This window comes from Oryza sativa, chromosome 5, assembly GCF_034140825.1.
Source record: "Oryza sativa Japonica Group chromosome 5, ASM3414082v1".
Lineage (NCBI taxonomy): Eukaryota > Viridiplantae > Streptophyta > Magnoliopsida > Poales > Poaceae > Oryza > Oryza sativa.
This window is the reverse complement of record NC_089039.1, coordinates 2,313,241-2,335,801: the sequence shown is the minus strand read 5'-3', so window position 1 is coordinate 2,335,801 and position 22,561 is coordinate 2,313,241. Positions and strand designations below refer to the sequence as shown.

The window sequence follows — 22,561 nt, the reverse complement described above, 5'->3', positions numbered from 1 at the left end:
GTTTATCACTTTTCCATTTAAAATCATTTGGAGTATCGAATAAGCATTATTAGTTTTTAAGTAATTAAAACCGGTGGGAAGGGTTTGAACACAAATAAAAATTTTGTATTTAGGTCCCTTGCCGCCCTTTGAGAGGGCGATTTTTAAAAATCGCCCTTCTTAAGGGCGGCAGGCAATTAGATTTGTAAATTTTCGAAACAAAAAATTATTTTTGTAAATATTTTAATAAAAAAAAGTATAAATAAAAAAAATTCCGAAACCGACGCCTCCCTTCTCCTTCCTGCTTCCTCCGCTTCGAGGGGACGCAACACAACCGCCGGTGCGGCGCCGGAGGAGAGGGGAGCGCGCGCGCCGCCGCCGCCACCGAATGCCGCAGCACGCGCGACTCGCCGCCTTCCTCCCACCCACCGGCCGAGGTACGGGGTTTTCTCCTTCCTCTCTCCCCTCTCTGCGGCGTTGATTTGAAATCGATTGCTCTCTCTCGCTCTCACGCCCCCGGCCGAGCGTGGGAATCCGGCGGCGCTACATCTGTTTGGCTCCGCTGCCGCTGCCGAAGGAGATGGTTTTTTTTTCTTTATTTATTTCTGTGGTGGCCGATGGATGGATTCACTCACTAATCACTACTGCTGCTGTTGCTATGCACATCATTAAGTCACCAGATGCTTGTGGATGTTGTTATTATTGCCATGGCAATTGCATATGCTTCTCGTCTTCTCGAATTTGGTTACTAACCATCAATCCATCCACAAGGGTGTCACTATAAACCATCATTTCGAATTCATTCTGCTGTTGCCTGAACGGAGATCAACAAATTGCGAAATGTCCCTGTTCTCGTTTCAGGAACGAACATCGTTAGCACAGCCTGTTGGTGCGATGCCGTTTTTGGATCTAATAATTCAAAGTGTTCGCTTTGTTTTAACTTTTCATGCTAGCAGCCTAGCACCACCAGTAGTTGAATGCAATTTATCCTTTGTTTTTCTGAAAAATAATTAATTATCCTTAACCTCGTGTGGTCACAGTCTTCTTGATTTAATGATTTCTCATGCTTGATGTTGTCAGCTCATCTTCACTCAGGCTGGGTTTAGATTCCAAAAAAATTTTGGCAAAAAAAAGTCACATCAAATATTTAGACACATGAGTAGAGCATTAAATGTAGACGAAAAAAACTAATTACATAATTTGCATGTAAATTACGAGACGAATCTTTTGAGCCTAATTGCGCCATAATTTGACATTATGGTGCTACAGTAAACATTTGCTAATAACGGATTAATTAGACTTAATAAATTCGTATCACAATTTACATGCGGAATAGTTTTGTTATTAGTCTACGTTTAATACTTTAATTTTCTTTCTGGCAACACGGCCTCACTGCCTTCTCTGAAGAATTCTTGATACCTTTAATTATGTGGCGGGCATACGTCAATATCTGTCCATGCTGTCAGCCTTTCTGGGCTTTTTCCTTATCCGTGCGCGCTCGCCAGCGAGGAAGGATGGCCGGGAGGGAGAGAGAAGAACGCGCCGGTCGCTCCTCTCTCGTCGTCCGTGGATAGAGAGGATGGTGGGTCCCACTGTTTTTCCCTTTTATATGACAGACATGTGGGCCTCATATTTTTTTACTTTATTTTTTATATTTTGCTTCTAGTGCCACATCGCCGTCACGTAGGACGGGGACCAAGTCAAACCGGTCACGTAGGCACCACATTAGCCAAAACCACCATCAAAACCTCTGAGGGTTTGAGGTACCCGTTGTATATAGTGTCTCAGTTGAAGGACGAAAATTGGATTCGTGGACAAGTTAAGGGATCTCAAGTGAACTTATTCCAATTAAGAAAATGGAGAAAATAACAAAGGGCCCAGAAACTGGACTCGTGGGCCTGTGGCTAACGGTTTGGGCTCTGGTTTTCAATCTGGGCTATGATTTGGATGGGCCTCCTCGAGCCCTCGACTCCTGAACACGCCGCCGCCATCATCCCTGCCGCCGCCGGGGACTCGCCGGCTCGCCGCCGTCTCCTTCTCCCCTCCCCTCCTCGCGCCGCCCACCCCTTTGCCGTCCCATCGCCGGCCTCCCGCGCCCCTCCTCGCCGGCCTCGCTGCCCCCTCAACCCTCCCCTCTGTGGTCTCCCGCCGCCCACCTCATCGATTCGCCATGGCGCTGCATGCGTGCCCTCTCTCTCCTTCTCGCAGATCATGGTAAGTGTGGGGTTGCTGCGATTGACGCATTTTGCTACTTCATATGGTATTCATCATTAGATGCTTTGCTTTTGTTTCGGGAAGAGAGTTGCCCTGGGGTTTTGCAAAATAGTTGTGCATTGTTCTGGTTGTGTGATAAAACCCGAAATCTGGAATGAACCGAACGCTCGAGGGTTCCGGCGATTCGAAACAATCCCGCCAATGACATTGAGATGGTGAAGTGTGTGATAGATATATCAAGTGGAGCTTGGTTTATGTGTACATGATACAGTTTTAGGAGTGTAGCTGTGTGGGAGATGGATGTCACAACGGATCGTCTTGCAAAGTAGCAATCGAGCAGTCTGTGGTCCTTTTTCTCCCATTTTCCTTTGGATTGTCTGTTGCCTTTGGTCAGTTTGCTGTAGCTAAATAGGAAAAGAGATGAAGTGAGTCAAGTGATTTCTTGCATATCTTCCTTTTTAACTTGGAGTTTGAATCCAACTGATTGTGAAAGATTAATGATGCTTGGTACTTCACATGCATGTCCCACTAAGGTAAACTTGTGTCTCAGTTTTACTTGAAGCTTGAATCCAACTAATTGTGAAAGATTGATAATGCTTGATACTTCACATGCATGCTTCACTGGTGGCTGGTTGGGTGATGCCTGTTTAATTAAGTCTCAGTTTTATTCTCTTAAAGAATATTTTCCCAGTTTTTCTACTCCTGAAAATGTGAAGCTTCAAATCTTTTAGTGTTGGTATTCTTCTCAAATATTGCTACGTCAACCTCATTCTGGAAACAGACATAAATGAATGTCAAGATAATCAACCACTGCACTTCTCTTTTCAGAAATTACCAGTTTGTTTTTTGTAGACGTAAGTCACGTTATGAAAGTGCAGGTTTTCCATTCACTGTTGGAGATCCTCCAAATCTTCTCGAGTTGGATTATTGATTCTGTCATTAAGGAAGATGACTCCCGTGCCCTGGGCCATGATCTCACAATTCGCAAAGCAGGCCCTCAAGAAAAATTCCTGAATCACTTTCCACAAAGAAGAACATGGCCTCGACATGTTGGGCTTCAGCTTCATGCTTGAATGCAGCCTTTAAATGATAAAAATCTTGAGCCACACTCCTTACATCCTGTTGTCCCAATTCAACTAGAAAGATGAGGATCAAAGGGGAAATGAAACTCAGAAAGGAGAAAAAGAACCCTGATCTGCGTAGACTGAATTGTATATTGCATACACCTAGGTCCACAAGCTACCTATATCCTCGCTTGCTTCTGAGTTCAGCTATGTTTAGTTGTCAATTTGTTCTCTCTTGGTTGATGATTCTATCCACATGCGCTTGTGGATCATCCCAACCAACTAGCTGTTTGCTTTGCTGTTTCCTCCTGTCTTACAGTCTCGGGTCATTCCTTTTGGTTTACGATTTACTTCTCTACTGTTAGTGATTGGGTGTATACTGTTGGGATTTAGTTCTGCAAATGTTATTCTTTTCCCTCTATCTGATCTTCAATATAAGCCAAACTTATCCATTGAGGTTATGGAGTATGGGATTTGGCTAATCACACAATACAAAGACGTGCCATCTGAATATGTGTGAATTCTCAGGTCAACAACTGATGAAACTCGTGCAACCAAGTCTCAAGCATGTATTCCCCCCACTAAGAAAAATATAAGGCATTTTTTGAATGGTGTTATTCACAAATGTAGTGTACTATATATTCAAGTGCAAAATTGTTCCATCTATACCCTCAACACTAGACGGGAGCTTCTTTCTTGGTTATAGTGATGCAAACTTAAAGCTGCTCCAATTTGCTTTCATATTCTTATCGTCACGCTGATGTCAAAGAGAGAAGAAAGAAACATTCAGAAACACAGTTAGCATGCAGGAATAGATTCTTGTCTTACCCTTTTGGTTCTTTCCTGGTAATGTTGTATCACTATACCCTAGTTCCTGTTAAAAAGAAACAAGTGGTGGTTAAATTGTTTGGTTTTCCCAAATTTTTTTGTTTGTACAAAAAGTAAGGATATTTCGCCGACTTGAGCTTCATGTATTTAAAGTTCAAGTTTGATCATAATGAATTTCATTTAGGGTCCTGTCAACTGGAAAAGATGAATTATTTGTTGGATAATCCTTGCTCCACTTGGACGTCCTAATAGCACAAAAGTTATTATATCTTGGGCCTAACTGTAGCTAACTTACTGTTACTCGAGTAATTTGTGATATTATTCCTCATCTGTTATCGTTAATTTTCTAATGATGGTGTTAGGTATCCAGTTTTTGCAAAGTTGAAACTAAATATCAAAATATTAAACCAAATGTCTGTTTCATCTGGAAGAGTGTTAGCACTACTCCATTACAACAGTTACTATTTTCGTGTCCCGCTACCTCTACTTCCCTTTGTACTTTTTTGGCTTTCTTTCAACTGATATATTCATTCAAAACATGCAGATACATCCAATTATACAGCTCATATGTCCAAGCAGACACAGGATATAAACAAAGGAAATTAAAGCACATATGCCACATAAGTTGACACATCAGGGTATGTAACCATGCTCTTAGCAAGTGTAATTTGTGTTTAGTTATTTACCAGAACCAAGATGTAGACAGGTAATTCACGGCTACGAAACAGAATTATTGGACCTCTCTAATTGCTTTTTAGTGCTAATGGTCCTTATCAGCATTATTGGTCTCATTTCATTTGTGAAAATGCAAGGACTGACCACTTTATGCCAGCATTTTCGTGCACATGGCCACACTCCATTAATTATGTCACATAAAAATAAAATATGTAACTTCTAAAGCTAATTTGGGGCCTAGGAACCTGATTAGACAACTTTATTTTAATTAGGACTACTGCCATGCATAGAAACAAACCAATATGATGCTGATTTAATTTTTGAGTAGTCAGAGAAAAAGGAGCCCACCTGACAGGCCAAAGAAAATAGTGGCATAGCCTTTCCTTTTCCTCGTTTGTTTATCATTTTAGGAGTTCTTAGCTTTATTGAGCACTGAGGGCTACTGAGCCTTCTATATTCAAAAACTAACTTGAGGGACTGTATGGATAGGGGCATTTTGACCCAAATCCTTATGAACTGAATTCCAATTATTCCTAGAGCAATCAATAATTCCCTTTTACAAACGCCCGAGGGATGAGGCATCCCCTCACACAGCCAGCAAGTAGCTCCTCCTTTACACATTGTCCCTCAGGGCGAAGATGTTGAGACTAGGCTCTTATGTCTATTAGCCTTCTTAACTCAAACCTAGATTAAGAAGTGCCGCAAGTTCATAATGAATCTTAACTCAAACCTAGATTAAGAAGTGCTGCAAGTCCATATTCATTATGGGATAAACCAAAGAAGCATGCAAAATCTCTTAGGTGCTGAACAATTAAACTCCTGGCCTTTGTAAGGCAGACATACATTTTCCATGGTTTACAAATAAGTAATGTACCATAGTTTTGGTACACAAACAAGTGATGTACACACATAGATAAGCATATCTTGAGTGCCCGCCACACATTGATGTTTCATATATTACCCATCCATATGGTAGGTGGATATTCATTAATAATTTCCTCCTCTTCTTTTGTCAAATGTGTTTACTTTCTCTGGAGGATGATTACCTCTTTGGACCTATCAAATCGACCAATCCTTTTCCCTGCTTGTATTCAAGTAGAAAGTGATCAAGTAGCTTTGGATTCTTCACATAAAAAGTTAAGACAGAAACTGGAAAGGGAGAGGAGGTGAAAATAACTCTTGGGTCAATGTTCCAATTTTTTTCCTTTACAAATATACAACTGCACTTTGTCGGCAACTTCTCAAAAGAAATAAAAATACAACATGCAATAATTAATTTGCATGTACGTGCATGGTAGCAGTTGAAAAGCTTGGGACTACTTGTATGGTTTGTGAGAGCTACCGACACATGTTTTGCCCATGCGTGTCTATATTTATTTGATAAACAGAGTGAACCAAAACTCAAGTATCCAAAAGTTGAGTTGTCGTGTACAAAAAACAGCAAATTTCAAGAGAAAAGAGGGAGACTCTAGAACGTACTTTTCTATCCCTTCTTCTGCTACTCGTAAGGCCAGAGCTGTCTTTTCCATGACACTGTAGGATCTTTAAGTGAGGAGAAAGTGTTGAGGTCGATTCTGTGTCAAAACATCAAACACTTCAGTGTTTTGCCTGCCAATCAATATGCGAGAGTTACAAGTTTCTGCTTCTTCTGATCTCTGCTCTGTTCCATGCATGGCGTAGCATTGCACCTAGATATGTTCAAAAGACAAGGGCAATCTTTGCAAGTCTTTATCATACATGTCTGATGCTGCTTGCAGCTGTTGTTGTGGTTGCTGATTCTGGAACCAAGAGGCACATATCCCTTCCATGTTGAATTGGCTCTCTGCCTTGATCACATCATCGTATAATGATTGGCTCTGGTTCTGCATGGCTGTCGTCGCCTCAGCAAAGGTTCCATGGAGCAAATCAGGCCACTTGAGTTCCTCCACTAAGTGAACTCTGGTATCTTTCTCTTGTCCGATATCTGTCCATGGGAATACACTGTTCTCCAAAATTGAGGTTGTGCTCTGTGGCTCGAATCCCATACTGTTGCTTCCGCTGCTCCCAGTACTGCCGCTGCTGCTAGGATTGGAACCATCCCAGTAGAACGGGGTGTTGCCAATGCCAGTGCCTCCGTGACGAGGATTTTCTGGGGGAAGATTCAGCCCCATTGATGTTGAGAGGGCTGATGGTGAAACTGGTGGCATCACGGTGGAGATTGTGCTGCAGTTGAAATCATTCTGGTTGAACCAGAGTGAATTCATACTCGCACCATCCCCAGTGCCACATTCATTACTGTAGCCTAATGGTTGCTGGAAAGGAAAATACAGGGTTGGACCTGATGAGCGGCAACTTGATGGGCTCTCGTGACCGGCAGTAAGCTGGTCAAGAAACAACTCCTTTGGTGGCACCTTAGGGCGTGGCAAGCTTGCAGTTTCAGGGTGATTCTTATCATACACCGGCAGCAGCATTGATGATTGTGCTGTCTCGCTGAGGAGGTGGCTCAAGTTCCCTAGAGCACCAGCACTTGACGGGTTGACGTCGCTGGACCCTGAGGTCCTCTCGGTGCTGACTGTGGGTGCTGCTCCCCTGCGATCAGCCTCGGTGAGGGGCTTGTGGGTGTTGGGATCAATGCCTTTCTGCCGGAGCTTCTTCTTGATGCAAGAATTCCAGAGATTCTTGATCTCGTTGTCAGTCCTCCCAGGCAGCTGAGCTGCAATCTGAGACCACCTTCTCATGGAAAAATAGAAGGGCTGTGTTAGTTGATGTATCAAAGTGTTGCCTTGCAGTTACTAGTCCTGAATTTTGGTAGTGCCAATTGAGATTGAAGTTTACCTGTTCCCAAGGACAGCATGGAGCTCAATGATGAGGTCTTCTTCCTCCTGAGAGAATGCACCTCTCTTGAGGTCAGGCCTCAGATAGTTTATCCACCTCAGCCTGCAGCTCTTGCCGCATCTTTGGAGCCCTGCAACAATTCACCAGGAAGAAATTTAGAATTTTGGACCAATTCAGGGAGTAGAATTGTTGGAGAAGAGATAAGAGAAGAATCGGAAGCTGGTATAAACGAGGAAATGCAGAAGACTTGTTTGAGCTCACCTGCAAGTTTAGGAACAGAACTCCAGCAGCCATGGCCATGCTTGGTTATGTGATTCATGAGCTTCTCATCCTCCTCAGGGGACCAGAGCCCCTTCCTCAATTTCTGCTTGTAGCAGCAAGAATGCCTCCCCATTTCAGTGCAATGCAGGACCTCGGAGCTTGAAATTCGCACGGCTGGCAGGCTTCGCTCGCACAATTCTGCGCAGCTAATCCTTCCCCGGTGGTAGCAGTAGCGCAGACGACTTCTTCAGCGATTCATGGCTTCAAGGGGTGGTGGTGGGAAATGCAAGGGAGGGTATAGTGACCTATATAACGATGAATGATTGGGGCTTTGGCTGAGACCAGAATTGAGCAACTGTATGGTTGCGGATAGGAGATTTCAGTGGAAAGCAGGGAAAGGTTAGGGGGCACTCCTCTCCTTTTCTTTGCAGGACACCCCCTTTAGCACCTTCTTTTAAAGGTGGTGGTGGTGGTGGTGGTGGTTGTGAGAAGGGAGGTTTAACCCCTTGCCTTGGTTGCTTCCTGGCTGTGCGTGTGGGGGGTCTGTCTCGTCATCTCCTAAGAATCTATGTCCGGTGCCAAAACTGGTGGGGTTGCCGTCCGTCTCCACCGATATTTTAATTGTCGCGGCCTTGTACAAAAAACTGTTCCATCTTCTTCCTTCTTCGCCTTTTTTTTTTTCCTTTTATCTCGTTTCCCATTTCCAGTGTACTTGTTTGATGAGAATCAGTCAGCAAGTGAAAGTAAAACCAGTCCATCAGGGTTTACATTATTAGGACAAGGACTGATGTTCTTGCTCCCATGTTGATTGACTGCGACCCAGCCAGTACACCATTTTCTACTAGAAATCAGAAATTTTCTCTCTTTTAAATCCTTTTTTCCTCTCCTTTTATTTTCTTTCCTGCAGCTACTTGTACATCACGAGTGTTTCATGCAGGGGCAAAGAAAGCAGCAGACTACTGCTGGAGTGCTGGGACTGGGAGGCCATGTCCACCTTTCTTCTGTTGCCAATTAAGTCCCAATTTTGTTAGCTGCTGTGCTGTGTTGTGCTGTGCGTGCGTGCGTGCATGTGCACCTCATTTTCTCCCACCTGCAAGATTTTATGTGTCAGACCTAAGTATTGTCCTTTATTTCTCTTGCTTTTCAGGTAAGTCACTGGATCACTTGTCTCTGTGGAAAAGCTCCCCGTCAATCATCACAGTTGGGGTCCTGGGGAAAAAGAAGTGGTGGCATCAGATGTTGGTATTCCAGGACAGAGGGCATCTTCTCCCCTTTGTTTACCATGGGCATGCAGCTAGATACCCTAGCAATTTTCATTCGGAAATCCGTATCTGCTTCTCCAATCCGAGATGAAGCACGTTGAGCGTGTCTGTGGTGATCAGTTCTTCAGAACGGTGAGCTTCCCCATAATTGCACAGATAATTGCGCAGGTACAGGAATAATGATTTGTCTGCTGACTGTCTCTGCCGTCAATGGGAACACCGATCGGTCGATCGATTGATCATTGTGGAGAGGCCGGTTGTGTTTCTTGGAATTTAGAAGTACTGGAAAAAAAGAAAAGAAAAGATGCAAGGGCCTGGAGGACAGAGACAAAAACATTTGGAGTTATAGTATTCATCCCAAATGAGCTAGTCAATGCAAGTATTATGGCCTGGTATCCTGATGAAAGGAAAAGGGGGAAAAGTTTAATCCATGATTCCATGATTAGGATTGTAATGGCATCCATCCCCCCTCCTGTGCCCATGTGACAGCGGATACTCATCCCCCCCATTAAACATTAAACAAGCGCGCGGCGAATCAAAAGGCATTGATTGATGATTTTATAATCTGGTTTCCAGCTGATCATCCTTGTCCTTTGATTCCTCATGCAGACGGATCCCATCCGTTCTGGAGGCTTGCATTGTCTGTTGTGGTATATATGCATTTGTACTATATGTTTTTTCTGGAGATTTTTGGAGCAATTAGCACATCGCCGGTGTCTGTATGTATGTAGTATGTATCAATTAAAATAAAAGTGATACTCACTCTTGGAATTCAGTGTCACCATCTGTTCTTTTCTTCTCCATGCAGGACGCTCATCAGCTGCATGCAGGAGCTAGCCGGGGAAAAAGGACTTTCTGGTGACAGCCTGACCTTCTCTGCTTTGGCAATTGGCACAGGTCCGTTTCATTCATCTCATCTCTCTTCCCCTCGTTCTTGGGCACAAGTCAGAATTGTACAGTTGCAGCTCACAGGACAGCAGATGAATATATATGCAGCTAATAATCCAATTATATACTTAGTAGCATATCGCAGAATAAATACCATGTTTTTTGGCTCAATTATTGTGTCCATATAACTCTGTTTGTGTCAAGTAGGACTACCTCCGTTCCGAAAAGATTATATCCAGATGCGTAGCTAGAAATGCATTCTTTTAGGGACGGAGGTAGTAGTTTTTATTAGATTATCTAGGTAAAGATATCATTAATATTTAGTTAAAAGTGGATAAGTGAGAGAGAGAGAGAGAGAATAGAGAGAGGAGGGGTAGCTAGGGGGGTGGCGGCAGCACAAGGGCAGCATGGCGATTAGCAGCAGCAAGGCTGGCATTAGAAGATCACGGGAGGAAAGGAAAGGTGAGTTTGACAAACGAAACGAGGCATCTTTTTCTCTTGGGGTCCCCATATAAAACATAGGTCCAGTCCAGCTTCACTACACTACAACACAATATGGTGCTGCACCAATATACTACATGTACAACATGATGATACTACTACTACTACTATTGATATGATTTACCCAATGATAATATTGTTATCATTATGATTAGGATCATATATAAGCATTATATGAGAGAGAGTGTCCTTAAATTGGTGGTGGTGGTGGGCTTGATGATGGATGAAAGGAGGGAGTGATGGGTACACCCCCGGAATTCAAGAGGGATAAAAGATGACAACAGGACGCCACCCCTACCCTACCCCCAACCCCATGGTTCGTTAGTTATACAGACCCTCTTCGGAAAGCTTAAGATTCTGAAAAACAACGATGGATTAGTAGCCGGTTTCTAAAGATACGGAGAGAATGAAAAACTTGGATTTTTGACTTCTGATTTATTTTCTAGATTTTGTAGTTATTAACTATAATTTCTCAAAATCGAAATGAAAAATATATTGTTTAGAGAAAAACTGTAGCAGTCGGAAGCTTTTTAAATAGAGCCGTGGTACGTATACCACCGTCGTCGTCGGCGTTGTCTCGTCGTGGACCCTATGTGTGAAGCTAACAGTGCGTCGTAGTAGTGTAGTACTAGTACTTTCCCTCTCTCTCTCTTTGCGTGTGTTTAGAGAGAGAAAGACGTGTCAAGATGAGGTGTTAGAGAGAGAGAAAAGGGAGGAGGAGTACACTAGACAGTATGGTGCGTGCACTGGTGGTGGTGTAGGACAAGAGGGCCGGGCCGGCGTCGGTAGGGCACCCATCCGATGGATGAGATGGATGGAGGGTCCAATTTCATTGAATTTAATTTAATTTAATCCCTTGTAATCTCTTCCAAATAATTTTCCAGTCCAATCCATAATCTCTTCCTAATTTCGATCGAGTGAGTGCAGCGAATTAGCATAGCCAGGACCACTATACAGCACAACCCTGCCTTAGCTCACCTCCATGTGTGCCAGCCAACTCGATGCGCACTTCTATAGCTCTTGTGCCAATTTTTTTTCCATAGATTTTAAATATATAATTATTTCTCAATAATAATAATATATACTTTATGTTTTTTGCACTCGTTTCATGTTTATATATGCATGACTATATATCAGCCAAATGATGATTAATAGCCATTCGTGCGTGTGCATATTTATTTATTCTCTGCTGTCACTGCCAATAGTCTTTGTTTCATCACTTATAAAATATAAATTATACATATTTTCTTATAGAAGACTACAATAGTGATCTTTGGGTGCATATATTACATAAAGAAAATGGTTGATTATTTTTGCGTGGTCAGCTGACGATGAGGAAAATTAATTATAAAAAGGAGGAGGATTTTTGCTGGACATGAGTATCCCTGCGAGTCGCGTTTCGTCACTGTCACAACTTTTCTTCTTCTTCTTCTCTTTTCCCGTGTGGCTAGCTGTCATCTGTACTGGGCTGAATTTAAGTGTGTGGTGTGTGCTGCACCCTGCACGTATGTCCATACATTACTACGTCGTTACGTGCGTATATCTCGTGTGTATTATACGTCGTACGTGTGTGTGTCAACGACGTAGAGTACTCGATCTCGATGGTGGGTCGCAGCCGGTCTCCGAGTGTTTCGTGTTAACTCCTGCGCCTCTTGACCCAACTAATCAATAATAATAATCCTAGCTGCTAATTCTCTCTTCCATGTGCTAGCAATTAATCTTGACGGCTTGACCTGATGACAGAACCACTCTAGTCGTTGCTCTACCTCCTCCGTTTCACAATGCAAGTCATTCTAACATTTCCCACATTTATATTGATGTTAATGAATCTAGATAGATATATATGTCTAGATTCATTACATCAATATGAATGTAGGAAATGCTAAAATGATTTACATTGTGAAACGGAGGGATTACGTGTTAGTACGTAGCAGGTTTAGTTTGCCTGCTTCTTGAAATATATTTCTTCTGGATTTGCTTGATGGTTACTAGCCTCTTAATTTGGTCTTATTGACACTGCTCTTAATTCAAGATTTTTTAAAATTAGGTATTCCTAGCTTTACAAATTTATGGATCAGCTTGGTGTATCGTGTTATTACATTAATAATATTTGGATGAACCATTTTATTCATGTTTTAGATGAATATAAAATTTTATACCATTGTAATTTAGTGTATAAAATTTAAATTCAATCTTGATATGGGATCTATAGCTGTGCTAAACATGACCTTACTTAATTAACGGGCAAGCTCAACTAGCTTATTTTAATCAAGCGGAACCATATTATTTCTGCATATTGTATTTTGTGAGCAACATCTTTTTTTTCCCCCTCTTTACAATCTCTACATGCATATCTGCATGCAATCCTTTTTGGAAGAACGATCAAGTGGCCAAGTAGAATAACTTGTATATAATAATCACCTCATGTGTGTGCTAATCAGGATTGCATCAAGATTTTCCAACCATTTGTAGCTGTCCTTTACCAACAAGTAATCCCAGGACGATCTGCATGCAGTCGTGCCATGCTCTCGTCGTCCTTTTCTTGCAAAAGAAAACCAACGGCAGGCTGCTAGCTGCTGCATGAACAACTTCCTTTCATACAATCCATGTAGTATAATTTATTTTTTTTTAACAAAAAACTTGCTTTCATGAGACATCACTTTCTTCAGTGTGGTATATTCGTGTAGCATGAAAGTTGCCTGCGTCCCAACTAAATTTTCTTCCTATTATTCTCTCCTCTCCTTTTCTGTTCTTTTCACTCCCAGAAGTCAGACATCCAATCGCCAGAGCTGGATTCTTTGCGATATCATTCATGCAAACACATGTTTTTTACACTAAAACAAGTTGCATTATGTATTTCAAGTCGGTGATGAGTGATGACAAGAAATGAAATGATTAAGAAAAGGAAAAAGATAAGTATAGTGGTCAAATATGAAAGGTGATTGATTAAACCGTGCATGGCATGTGTTTTTTCTTTTCATAATTAATTTGTCAAACTAACCAGAAGATCGATCGAAAAGTTTTTTTTTTGAGGCAATTATTTATATTAATCGTTAATTATGAGATATTGTAATACCTACCGACAGGCCAGCAGGCATCTCTCTTTCTCCTCGTGTATATAAAAGTACTGGTACCGTTTGTTTCATGGATGGTCCACATGTTATGCAGATTAAATTGACGTGTCAAGAACGACATGCTCTGATCTATCGTTTGCACAACAGCTCCATGTTTTGCTTGTGGAAAAGGGCCGTCAGTGCATATATGCATGCAATTGAATTCAATCAATGGCCAATAAGTTTTGTTTTGTGTTTGAGTGCAAATTACCCTATACTTTTAGCTTGCGAGGACATGACAATATGGCCGGGGGGCTCCATTTCCACGAATGGCATCACTTTCATATATCCCATGGCTGGCCCCTCTTTGTGAACAAAAACTAATTAATTGATGCAGGACCAAACAGAGCTTACACTGTCACTCCTTGCTTTCGGTCCCTCCGTTCTCTTTTTTACTTGTTATTTAGTGGTAGCAGTGACTTGAGTAGCACCACCTCAAAGTCATAAGTTGAAATATCCGTAGAAACAAATTTCAGATTAGCTTGTTTAAGGGGCTAAGTTCCTAATTTAAATGGATGCATACATCTGGTTGGATGTAGAGACCGGGTAAATTAGAAAAATACATTACCTTCTCTAAAAAAACTTTACTTGATGTTTAAGGACATCAACAGTCTCTAATGCACATGTTTGAACACTATATTTTCTAATTATATGTTTATTATAGAAATTACTGAACTACACGCAAATATTTTTTTATGTTGTAAATAAATTTATTAATTTCAACTTTATTACATGTCAACTTTTGATACTCACTCCATCCCTGAATACGAGGGATTTTGGTTGGATGTGACGCATCCAACCAAAATCCCTTATATTTAAGGACGGAATGAGTAATTATTATATATAGTGAGTTAATTAAAGATTTTGAGTTTGTCTGTACGTATTCTAAAACGGCCATATCTATTTTGTGAACAGAGGGATCGTACTGGGTTTATCTTCTACACACACATGTAGTCCACACAAAAATGGAGTGTGTATGATACGTTCTCAGAGATCGATTGCGTTGCTTAATCAATCATTTAACTAATTAATCAAAAGAAAAATTAAAACCAGTGCTTAATTATGGTTGGGATTAAGGCAAAGCTCTGGTCACCCTAGTTGACAAGCCATCAATTGATTAAGGGGGTCCGATCACATTATAATAATTAATCTCCGGACCCTACGAGATGTGAAATGGCACCTTCCATATATTTAGGGTCCCCCACTGCACTGGCCTTGCATGCATGAATGCAGCCTAAAAGAAAAAGGCCTCTACTGCTGCTAAGTACCAGAGTACAAGATGCTTTTTCTTGCTATTTAAGGTTGCCGTATATATATATGCGTACGTACGTATGTACATGTCCATATTATTGTACTTCCTTTTTTAATGTATGACGCTGTTGACTTTTTGACAAACGTTTGACCTATCATCTTATTCAAAAAATTTATGTAATTATCATTTATTTTATTATAACTTGATTTAACATCAAATGTTCTTTAAGCATGATATAATTATTTTTATATTCGTATAAAAAATTTAAATAAAACGAATGGTTAAACGTTGGTTAAAAAGTCAACGGTGTCATACATTAAAATATGGAGGGAGCAGTATCTAGAAAACTTTTTTTGCATTTCATATTGCACCGAATCGAATTGTATCATTTGCATATTTTTTGCAGGGTAACCAATATTGACAACACATGAGAGAAATTTTGACGACGTATTGCAAAGCTTCGGCCTATATATAAGTCGTGGAAAAATAACCAAAGCAACTAAAAAAAGTCTTATATCTGTGTCATTGGTGATTTAAAAACCAATGTTTCAAAATAGACCACGACCAAAATAACTCCCAAGTCTTTTTTGTTGTTGTGGCTAATAAAGCTAATAAACATAATTAAGGTGAGAGTTTTTTTTAGGAAAAAAATCAGTCGTCCTTTTAAGCTGGCTATACGTGGAAATTAAGAGCAAGGATAATAGTAGAGCTTACTTTTTACTATTAGCTCATCTTAAAACTAACATATATAATAGATTAGATATAAGGTTAGCTATAATTTTCTTCTCCTCTCTCTATCTCTCACTTATACATTCAATTTATTTGTCTTGCAGCTTGTGTTAAGTTAGCTTTTGCATGAGAGCCAATACCCTCGATTTTTTTTGTTACCTTTCTCCTCCACGTAAGTTTACGGTAGGCTTAGCTCACTATTTATACTTGCTCTCATAGACGGCACATTGCCTGCATAGGCCTTTTGTTAGTGATGGTAAAACCGAGCTGCCTATGAAAAATGCATTTTAGCAGCTTCTGAAAACTATTACCGTAGTAGTGGTTTGCTATTATTTCTTTTGCTAATTGAATTTGTTTCCAACTTTCCAAGGAGGAAATTATAGAAAGGTAGGGATACCAAATTAAAGGGCAACGTATTAGCACGCGTGACACTGTACGTCATAAGTACTCCTGGCTGCACCTTTCATGACACCCGTATATATATTGGCAGTACATACCTGCTGGCTACTGCCCGTATAAATACCTTAAACTTTACGTATATACCCCAGCTATATATATCATTATTATGCTTAATTTATATACTCCCTCTATATTTTAATGTATGACGCCATTAATTTTTTGACCAACATTTGACCATTCGTCTTATTCAAAATTGTCGTGCATATATAAAAATATTTATGTCATGCTTAAAGAAAACATTTGATGATAAATTAAATCATAATAAAATAAATGATGATTACATAAATCTTTTTTAATCAAACGAATGATCAAACGTTGGTTAAAAAGTCAACTGCGTCATGTATTAAAATACGGATGGAGTATAATATACAGCTGGTGCATGCCCTATCTACTGTATATACATTCATGCATGTCACATGCATATGATACGGTCCATTCGTTTCGTTTGGCCTATCCTATCCACAGATGTACGCTAGCTAGCTTCTATATAGCTAGCTAGGCACAACTGTCCGTATTGTATGAGCGTATATATCTACGTACATAAATACATGGCATGCATACGTGCGTGTACGTACACCTACACTAGCTGCTGTTCAGACGTCGTTTTTATCAATTTCTGCCCAATTGTGGTGTTTTAGCATGCATGCATATGCATATATATGACTACTGGATATGGATGCTTTGCAAATAAATGACGCCAGCTCTGGATATCGACCCACTATAAATTCTGCATTATTCATGCATGATTACATGTATTCTGGGGAACAAGCTGTATTTATCCCTAGCAATTCAACAGTAGAAAAATGATTTTCGTTGGTTCCCGACCCCTAATTTTATACGCGCACAAAAATAATTAAAAGCCGTCTACTTTAAATTTAACATGGTATATATATAGGGTCGAAAGCTTCATCATATATATAAATAAAATACCACGGACGGTCGCCTAAAACAGGCACCTATATATGTAAATTGAAAGAATTTCACTTGTGTAAACAAAATACCACACATATATAGTTAAGGCAGTCACCCATGGTAACACAATTTTCTCACGTGGCTGTCCTAAGAGTTGGCCTACAAAAATGATTCATTTATACGCTCGATGCAATTAAGTTGCGCCCATCTATGTTGAAGACATTTTTCAAGCGGTATGTACTCTTAAATGCCTGTTTGTGTCTGTTCTTTTCATCTCCCTCACGCTACTACTTAAACTATATCCACTACATCGGAAGTGAATCACCAGATGCTGGTTACATCCTGCACTACTACGCCACGCCTCCTCACCTCCCACGCTGTCTATTTTCTAATAAATAGAGAACACTGTGTGTTTTTTTCTCAACGTGCTCTCCCTCTTTGCATTCTTCTCTATCTGTGGCCATGATGGACTCGACGTGCCAGCCATAGTACACTTCCACCACTGAGGAGGAGGAGAACAACGGCGGAGGACCTCTGACGGGGACACCACCTCCTCCTCCTCGTTGTCGCTGCCACCATTGCCATGTGAAATGCTTTCCGATGATTAGGATAGCGATGACAAGTGGTGGTACAACAGGTCCCCGGTGAAGGACTCTGATGAGGATCCGCTGTTAGAGGAGGAGGAGAACGATATGATGATGATGACTGGAGTAGCGATGAGGGTGAGAGCAGAGAAAGATGATGTAGAGGTGGCCCCAGTGTGGAGGCCGAGGAGGAAGCGGTCGCCATGAACGTCTAGACAAATACCTAAATCTCTCTACAAGTTCTTTGACTAGAGGCGGATTTAAAATTGCCTATATAAATGGGTTACCGATCGTTTTGAAAAATATTTACCAGTGTCTCTTGGAAAGTAAAGAATGTTATTAAAAGGAAAAAAAATGAAATTAATAGCTGGCTAGAAAACAACTAACATTCGTTCTTTTTTCCTTCTAGAAACCAAACTACAGGACTTTCTTGCATTACACTGCTCGTTCCGGATGGGTACGTCAGTACGTCTGGCCCGGTCACGCTCCATCGATGGTAACTGTTACCTGCTCATGTTTAACTAAATCATTTAAAATATATCCGAAGGAGCTGTATATTTCAAACAATCAATATCAACTACTCCCTCCGTTTCATAATGTAAATCATTCTAGCATTTTCCATATTTATATTGATATTAATGAATCTAGACATATATATCTATCTAGATTCATTAACATTAATAAGAATATGGGAAATATTAGAATGACTTGCATTGTTAAACGGAGGAAGTAGGTATTTACTGATTCAAAATTTAGAATTATTAGTTAGACATGAAAACAATATACAACCCTCCATATAAGGTGTTTTAATTTAATTTTGTCATAAGTTGAAGTTCTTTTAACTTTGACTAAGTTTGTAAAAAATAATTGACAGCTACAATAATAAATAAATACACTATATATTAAGATATATTTTATAGTGTTTTTTAATGTGACTAATTTGATATATTGTAGATGTTGGTGTATTTTTAATGTAAACTTGGCTAAAGTTAAAGACGTCTTGAATTATAACAAAACTAAAACATCTTATAGAGCAATGGGAATATATTGACAAAACAAAAACATCTGATTTTCTGAATTTTTATAGCTACATATATTCTCCAAATCTGGATGAAAATATTGACCGTTTTAAAAGAACTATAACGATTGAAGATTTTGAGAGTAGCTGTAGCTGCTAGAAGCTCCCTAATATACGGTACCATTATTTCCACTGTGAAGCAAAATCGGTATGGTTCATGGCTCCATTTGCAGCTGTGGGAGATGCATGCATGAATTGAAGCTCCATTTAATTTGTAGCACACATTGCCAAAATAAAACTGTCTGGGATTGCAACAAATCAACGTGAATATCACATGCATTAACGAGGAGGTAGGGGACATACAACTGTTTGCACAATCCACTTTTGCCTGCTTACGAATTTAAGAGAACGAATATATAACTCGATCGATCATCGATAGTATCTAAATTATTTGATGAATCCAGCAGCATACGTACGACGCTGTTAGATTATATTATACCGGCCCCAGGGACAGCATGCAGCCATATATATATGTACGTATACATGATCAGGCTCTTTGATTGATTTGTGCTATAGTTCGTCGTTTGTCCGGCATGCTTGTTCGTATACACAAAGCACATCTTTGCATTGCATACAGTGTAGTGATGATTAATTAGCATGATTAATCAGTTATGTATGTGTTGTACGTTCTAACCACTAACTCACTGAGTATGTACGTATGCAAGTACACATGTACACAAACCGATGATTAATTGCCAATAATATCAGTACACTTGTATTGTATTGCACACAACAGTATAATTAGTTAATGAATTACTTGATTGAATTTTCTTTCAATTATATTAAAAAAATATGCATCGCGTCTGCACACCACGCGCACACAACTAATACGCCTCCCTTATATTAACACACGCTTAGAAAGACGGAGATCATCGATATATCCTAATTAACCTTGTTATAGAGCCCTCACCACCACCACAATTTTGGTTATAAATTTGCCTAGTATCTTGGAAGGTTGCTAACATTACCAACAATTCATGTTCAGGTGTAAATTGAAAGCTCAACAAACTCGACGTATATATATCTATATACTACGTAGTACGTAGAAACGTAGCCACCACGTCCAAATTTTAAAAAGCGTGTGTTGCTTTCTCTCCATTTATACAATTAAATTGATGTTGATTTCCTTTTGCATGTGTCCTCGTATACAAGACACATCAAACTAATATGACCAAATATATATATTTCTCTCCCTGGCCTGTCATATATCATACCATCCATCGATCGTCCGGCAATATAATGGCACATTATACATACAAGCAGTGTTCATATATAATTACTTGCTCCATTTTAAAATACTAGTATAGAACCCGTGCGTTGCAATGAAAAACAAATTGAGTTTCTAACTTATTAAATCAACTAATAAGCACTTGTTTAGTCTAAGTAATATTATGTTTTTTTATTGAACAAGTAGGTGATTTTCAAATTTAGGAGGAGCCAAAAGTGAAATGAGAAAAGGACTTGTTGAAAGGTGGTGATGTAATAGTATATATTGTAAGGCCCAGATGTAGTGATAAGGGTGAGAACCACCACTACTAGTATAGATAGCAATCTAGAATCGAATTAGATATATCCTTATACTACGAATCGAGATAGTTCTATTCAGATTCGTAGTACTAGATATATCTACGAGTTTACTAGTATATATTTTGGGACGAACGGAGATAGTATACACTTAATTATCGTTTAATTACTAACTCAACCAATAATCGGTAGTAGTTATGTAGTAATAACGACCATTTGTCGTTAAGGGATGGCAAACAACAACAAAAACAAAGGGCCAACGTCAACCATTTGGGTGTGTGGGTCGTGCTGCCCCCCTCGTACTGTCAATACCAAAGACAACAACTTCTTGTACGTACTATATTAGCTACCCTACTTGTACTATTCTAGTACAAATTAAAGGTGTGAACCAGCATGCATGAAAGATGGTTTGAAATTATTTTAAAATTAAACAACAATTTGGGTTTATCGATGGGTCCTAGCTAGATTCTGGTATGTGTACTCCCTCAGTTCATAAATATTATTATATTTATAGGAGTTCCAGCAAACATTAATGTTTAAGGTACGTAAAATTCTATTGCCTTCACTCCCAATGATACAGATAATTGCAGTAAATCTTGAGAGGTGATCATTGGATTGGGAAAGTATATATTACTCTAGAAATGTTTATATTTGTGGACAAATATCAAAGCTAGAAATGAATGCTTACATTATTTTCCTATTTACAATTAATCTTGCATTTTTAGTAATGGATATTAAACCTAAGCCTTTGCTTCAACAGAAACTACAACCACAATTCTTGATTTGAAGTTCAAGCATGAAAATATTTAATGAAAGATAAAAAGACAACATAACACCACCACCAAAAGAATAGAAAGCAATTAATCTTTCTTGACAAGCATGTTTGATCTGGACCTAAATGCATATCTATGTAAAGATATTGGCAGAAATATATACAAAATAAAGGAGGAAGATATGAATATATTGATGGAGTCAATCACCGGCGGCACCGAATTGGCTGTGTTGGTCAATATAATTGACGTTATATATAAAAAAAAAATCATCTCATGCTCAATTCGATGAACACGACGGCACATATATAAAATATATACCACGAATAATGCATGATTCGATTTGGTACCGTGTCATTGGAATATATGGAACCATGCATGTATCTTCTTTGCTCATTTTTTTTCAGGAAAAAAACATTTAGATTCCTTCAACGGACGACAGCGCCGACCAGAACTGCTTTTGTCGGTCCAGTGATAATTAACAGAATAATATATATTATATACTAGCACACTGCCATCTTAATCAGAAAATCAGAAAGCAATCAAAAATATGTTTCGGTTGTCTTAAAGGATAGAGATAGAAAATATATGTTTCGGTTGTCACATAATTCAATTATTTATAAAGATTCTTAGCTAGCTTCTGATATATATGGTACACTAGTAGTGATTTCAACATTAAAAAAAATATTAGGCGTGTTATAATTAGCATCGATCTATAATTTAGTTTTTTTATTTGCTTATTTCTCATTCAAAGATTGACGTTCTTACTCTAGCAGGCCATAGATACAACCATAAATAGTTCTTTGGATTAAGGAAAAAAAAATCCAGCAAAGCCCCTACCGAAGATCCCAGTATAGAAAGGCCCCTAAATTTCCTCTTAGAGCATGTATAAGGGCATGTACAACGATCTTTATTAGTAGTCTCTCTATTGCCATGCAAGTAAATTGGATGACATGGAAGAAAGAGAAAAAAGGAAAGAGAAATATGGTTGTTATGCATGACAACGGCTCAGAGTTGACTCTTAACATTTATTAGAGTATTTTTTATTGCATGGTGGTGAAAGAAAGGAAAGAAGAGTAATAAAATTTTTTTTGATACATTAATGATTAGAGACCATATTGTCTCCAACTGTTGTAGGATGCTAGTCTCTAGATAACGTAGAGCTCATACCTGACTCTACCTTTGTACATGCCCTAATAGGGGGCTGTAAGTCGGCTAAATGCTGAGGTGGAGGAGAGAAGAGAGGAGAGAGAGGAGAAGCGGGTTGTAAACTTACAGCAGACTTGTACTCAAGAACCAAGAAATTCTGTGAGAGAGACAAGTATGCCCTATATATATTAATTGTAAATAGCTAACTATTATATGTGTGGGCTAAGAAAAGGCTGTAAACAATCTTATAGCTAACAAGTCGACTGTATTATTAGCCTTGCTCTTACAACCCTTATACATGAGAGCTCTAAACCACAGCTCACATCTATACTTATTTTGGGGGAAAGATATTTTCGTTGGCGGCGCCCTTCCATCCATCCTTAATTATATACGGGTGCAGCTAGACCGTCAGCCCTCCTCCAATCGTTTTAATGGCAGTCACGCACCACCCTTCCAGTCCTACCTTGCACCTTCTCCAGGCCACATGAACTTTGTTGTCGTTGTT

At 39.5% G+C, this 22,561-nt stretch overlaps 1 protein-coding gene and 1 long non-coding RNA gene across 3 annotated transcripts; one reads left to right on the top strand and one right to left on the bottom strand.

Moving 5' to 3' along the window:
* Nucleotides 1–261: 261 nt before the first annotated feature.
* Nucleotides 262–10,156, top strand: LOC4337755 (uncharacterized). 2 transcript variants are annotated; one of them, XR_003242458.2, is made up of 4 exons: nt 262–416; nt 4,630–4,723; nt 8,983–9,820; nt 9,906–10,156. It is a non-coding gene; the product is annotated as an uncharacterized lncRNA (long non-coding RNA). The 2 variants fall into 2 exon arrangements; XR_001545728.3 differs by having other exon boundaries at nt 8,983–9,827.
* LOC4337756 (transcription factor MYB61) lies at nt 5,928–8,985 on the bottom strand. Its single transcript, XM_026025705.2, has 3 exons — nt 7,836–8,985; nt 7,575–7,704; nt 5,928–7,469 (listed from the first exon to the last, which is right to left on the bottom strand). Exons 1-3 carry the CDS (start codon nt 7,966–7,968, stop codon nt 6,449–6,451), a joined length of 1,284 nt encoding a protein of 427 aa, XP_025881490.1. The 5' UTR covers nt 7,969–8,985; the 3' UTR covers nt 5,928–6,448.
* Nucleotides 10,157–22,561: the final 12,405 nt, after the last annotated feature.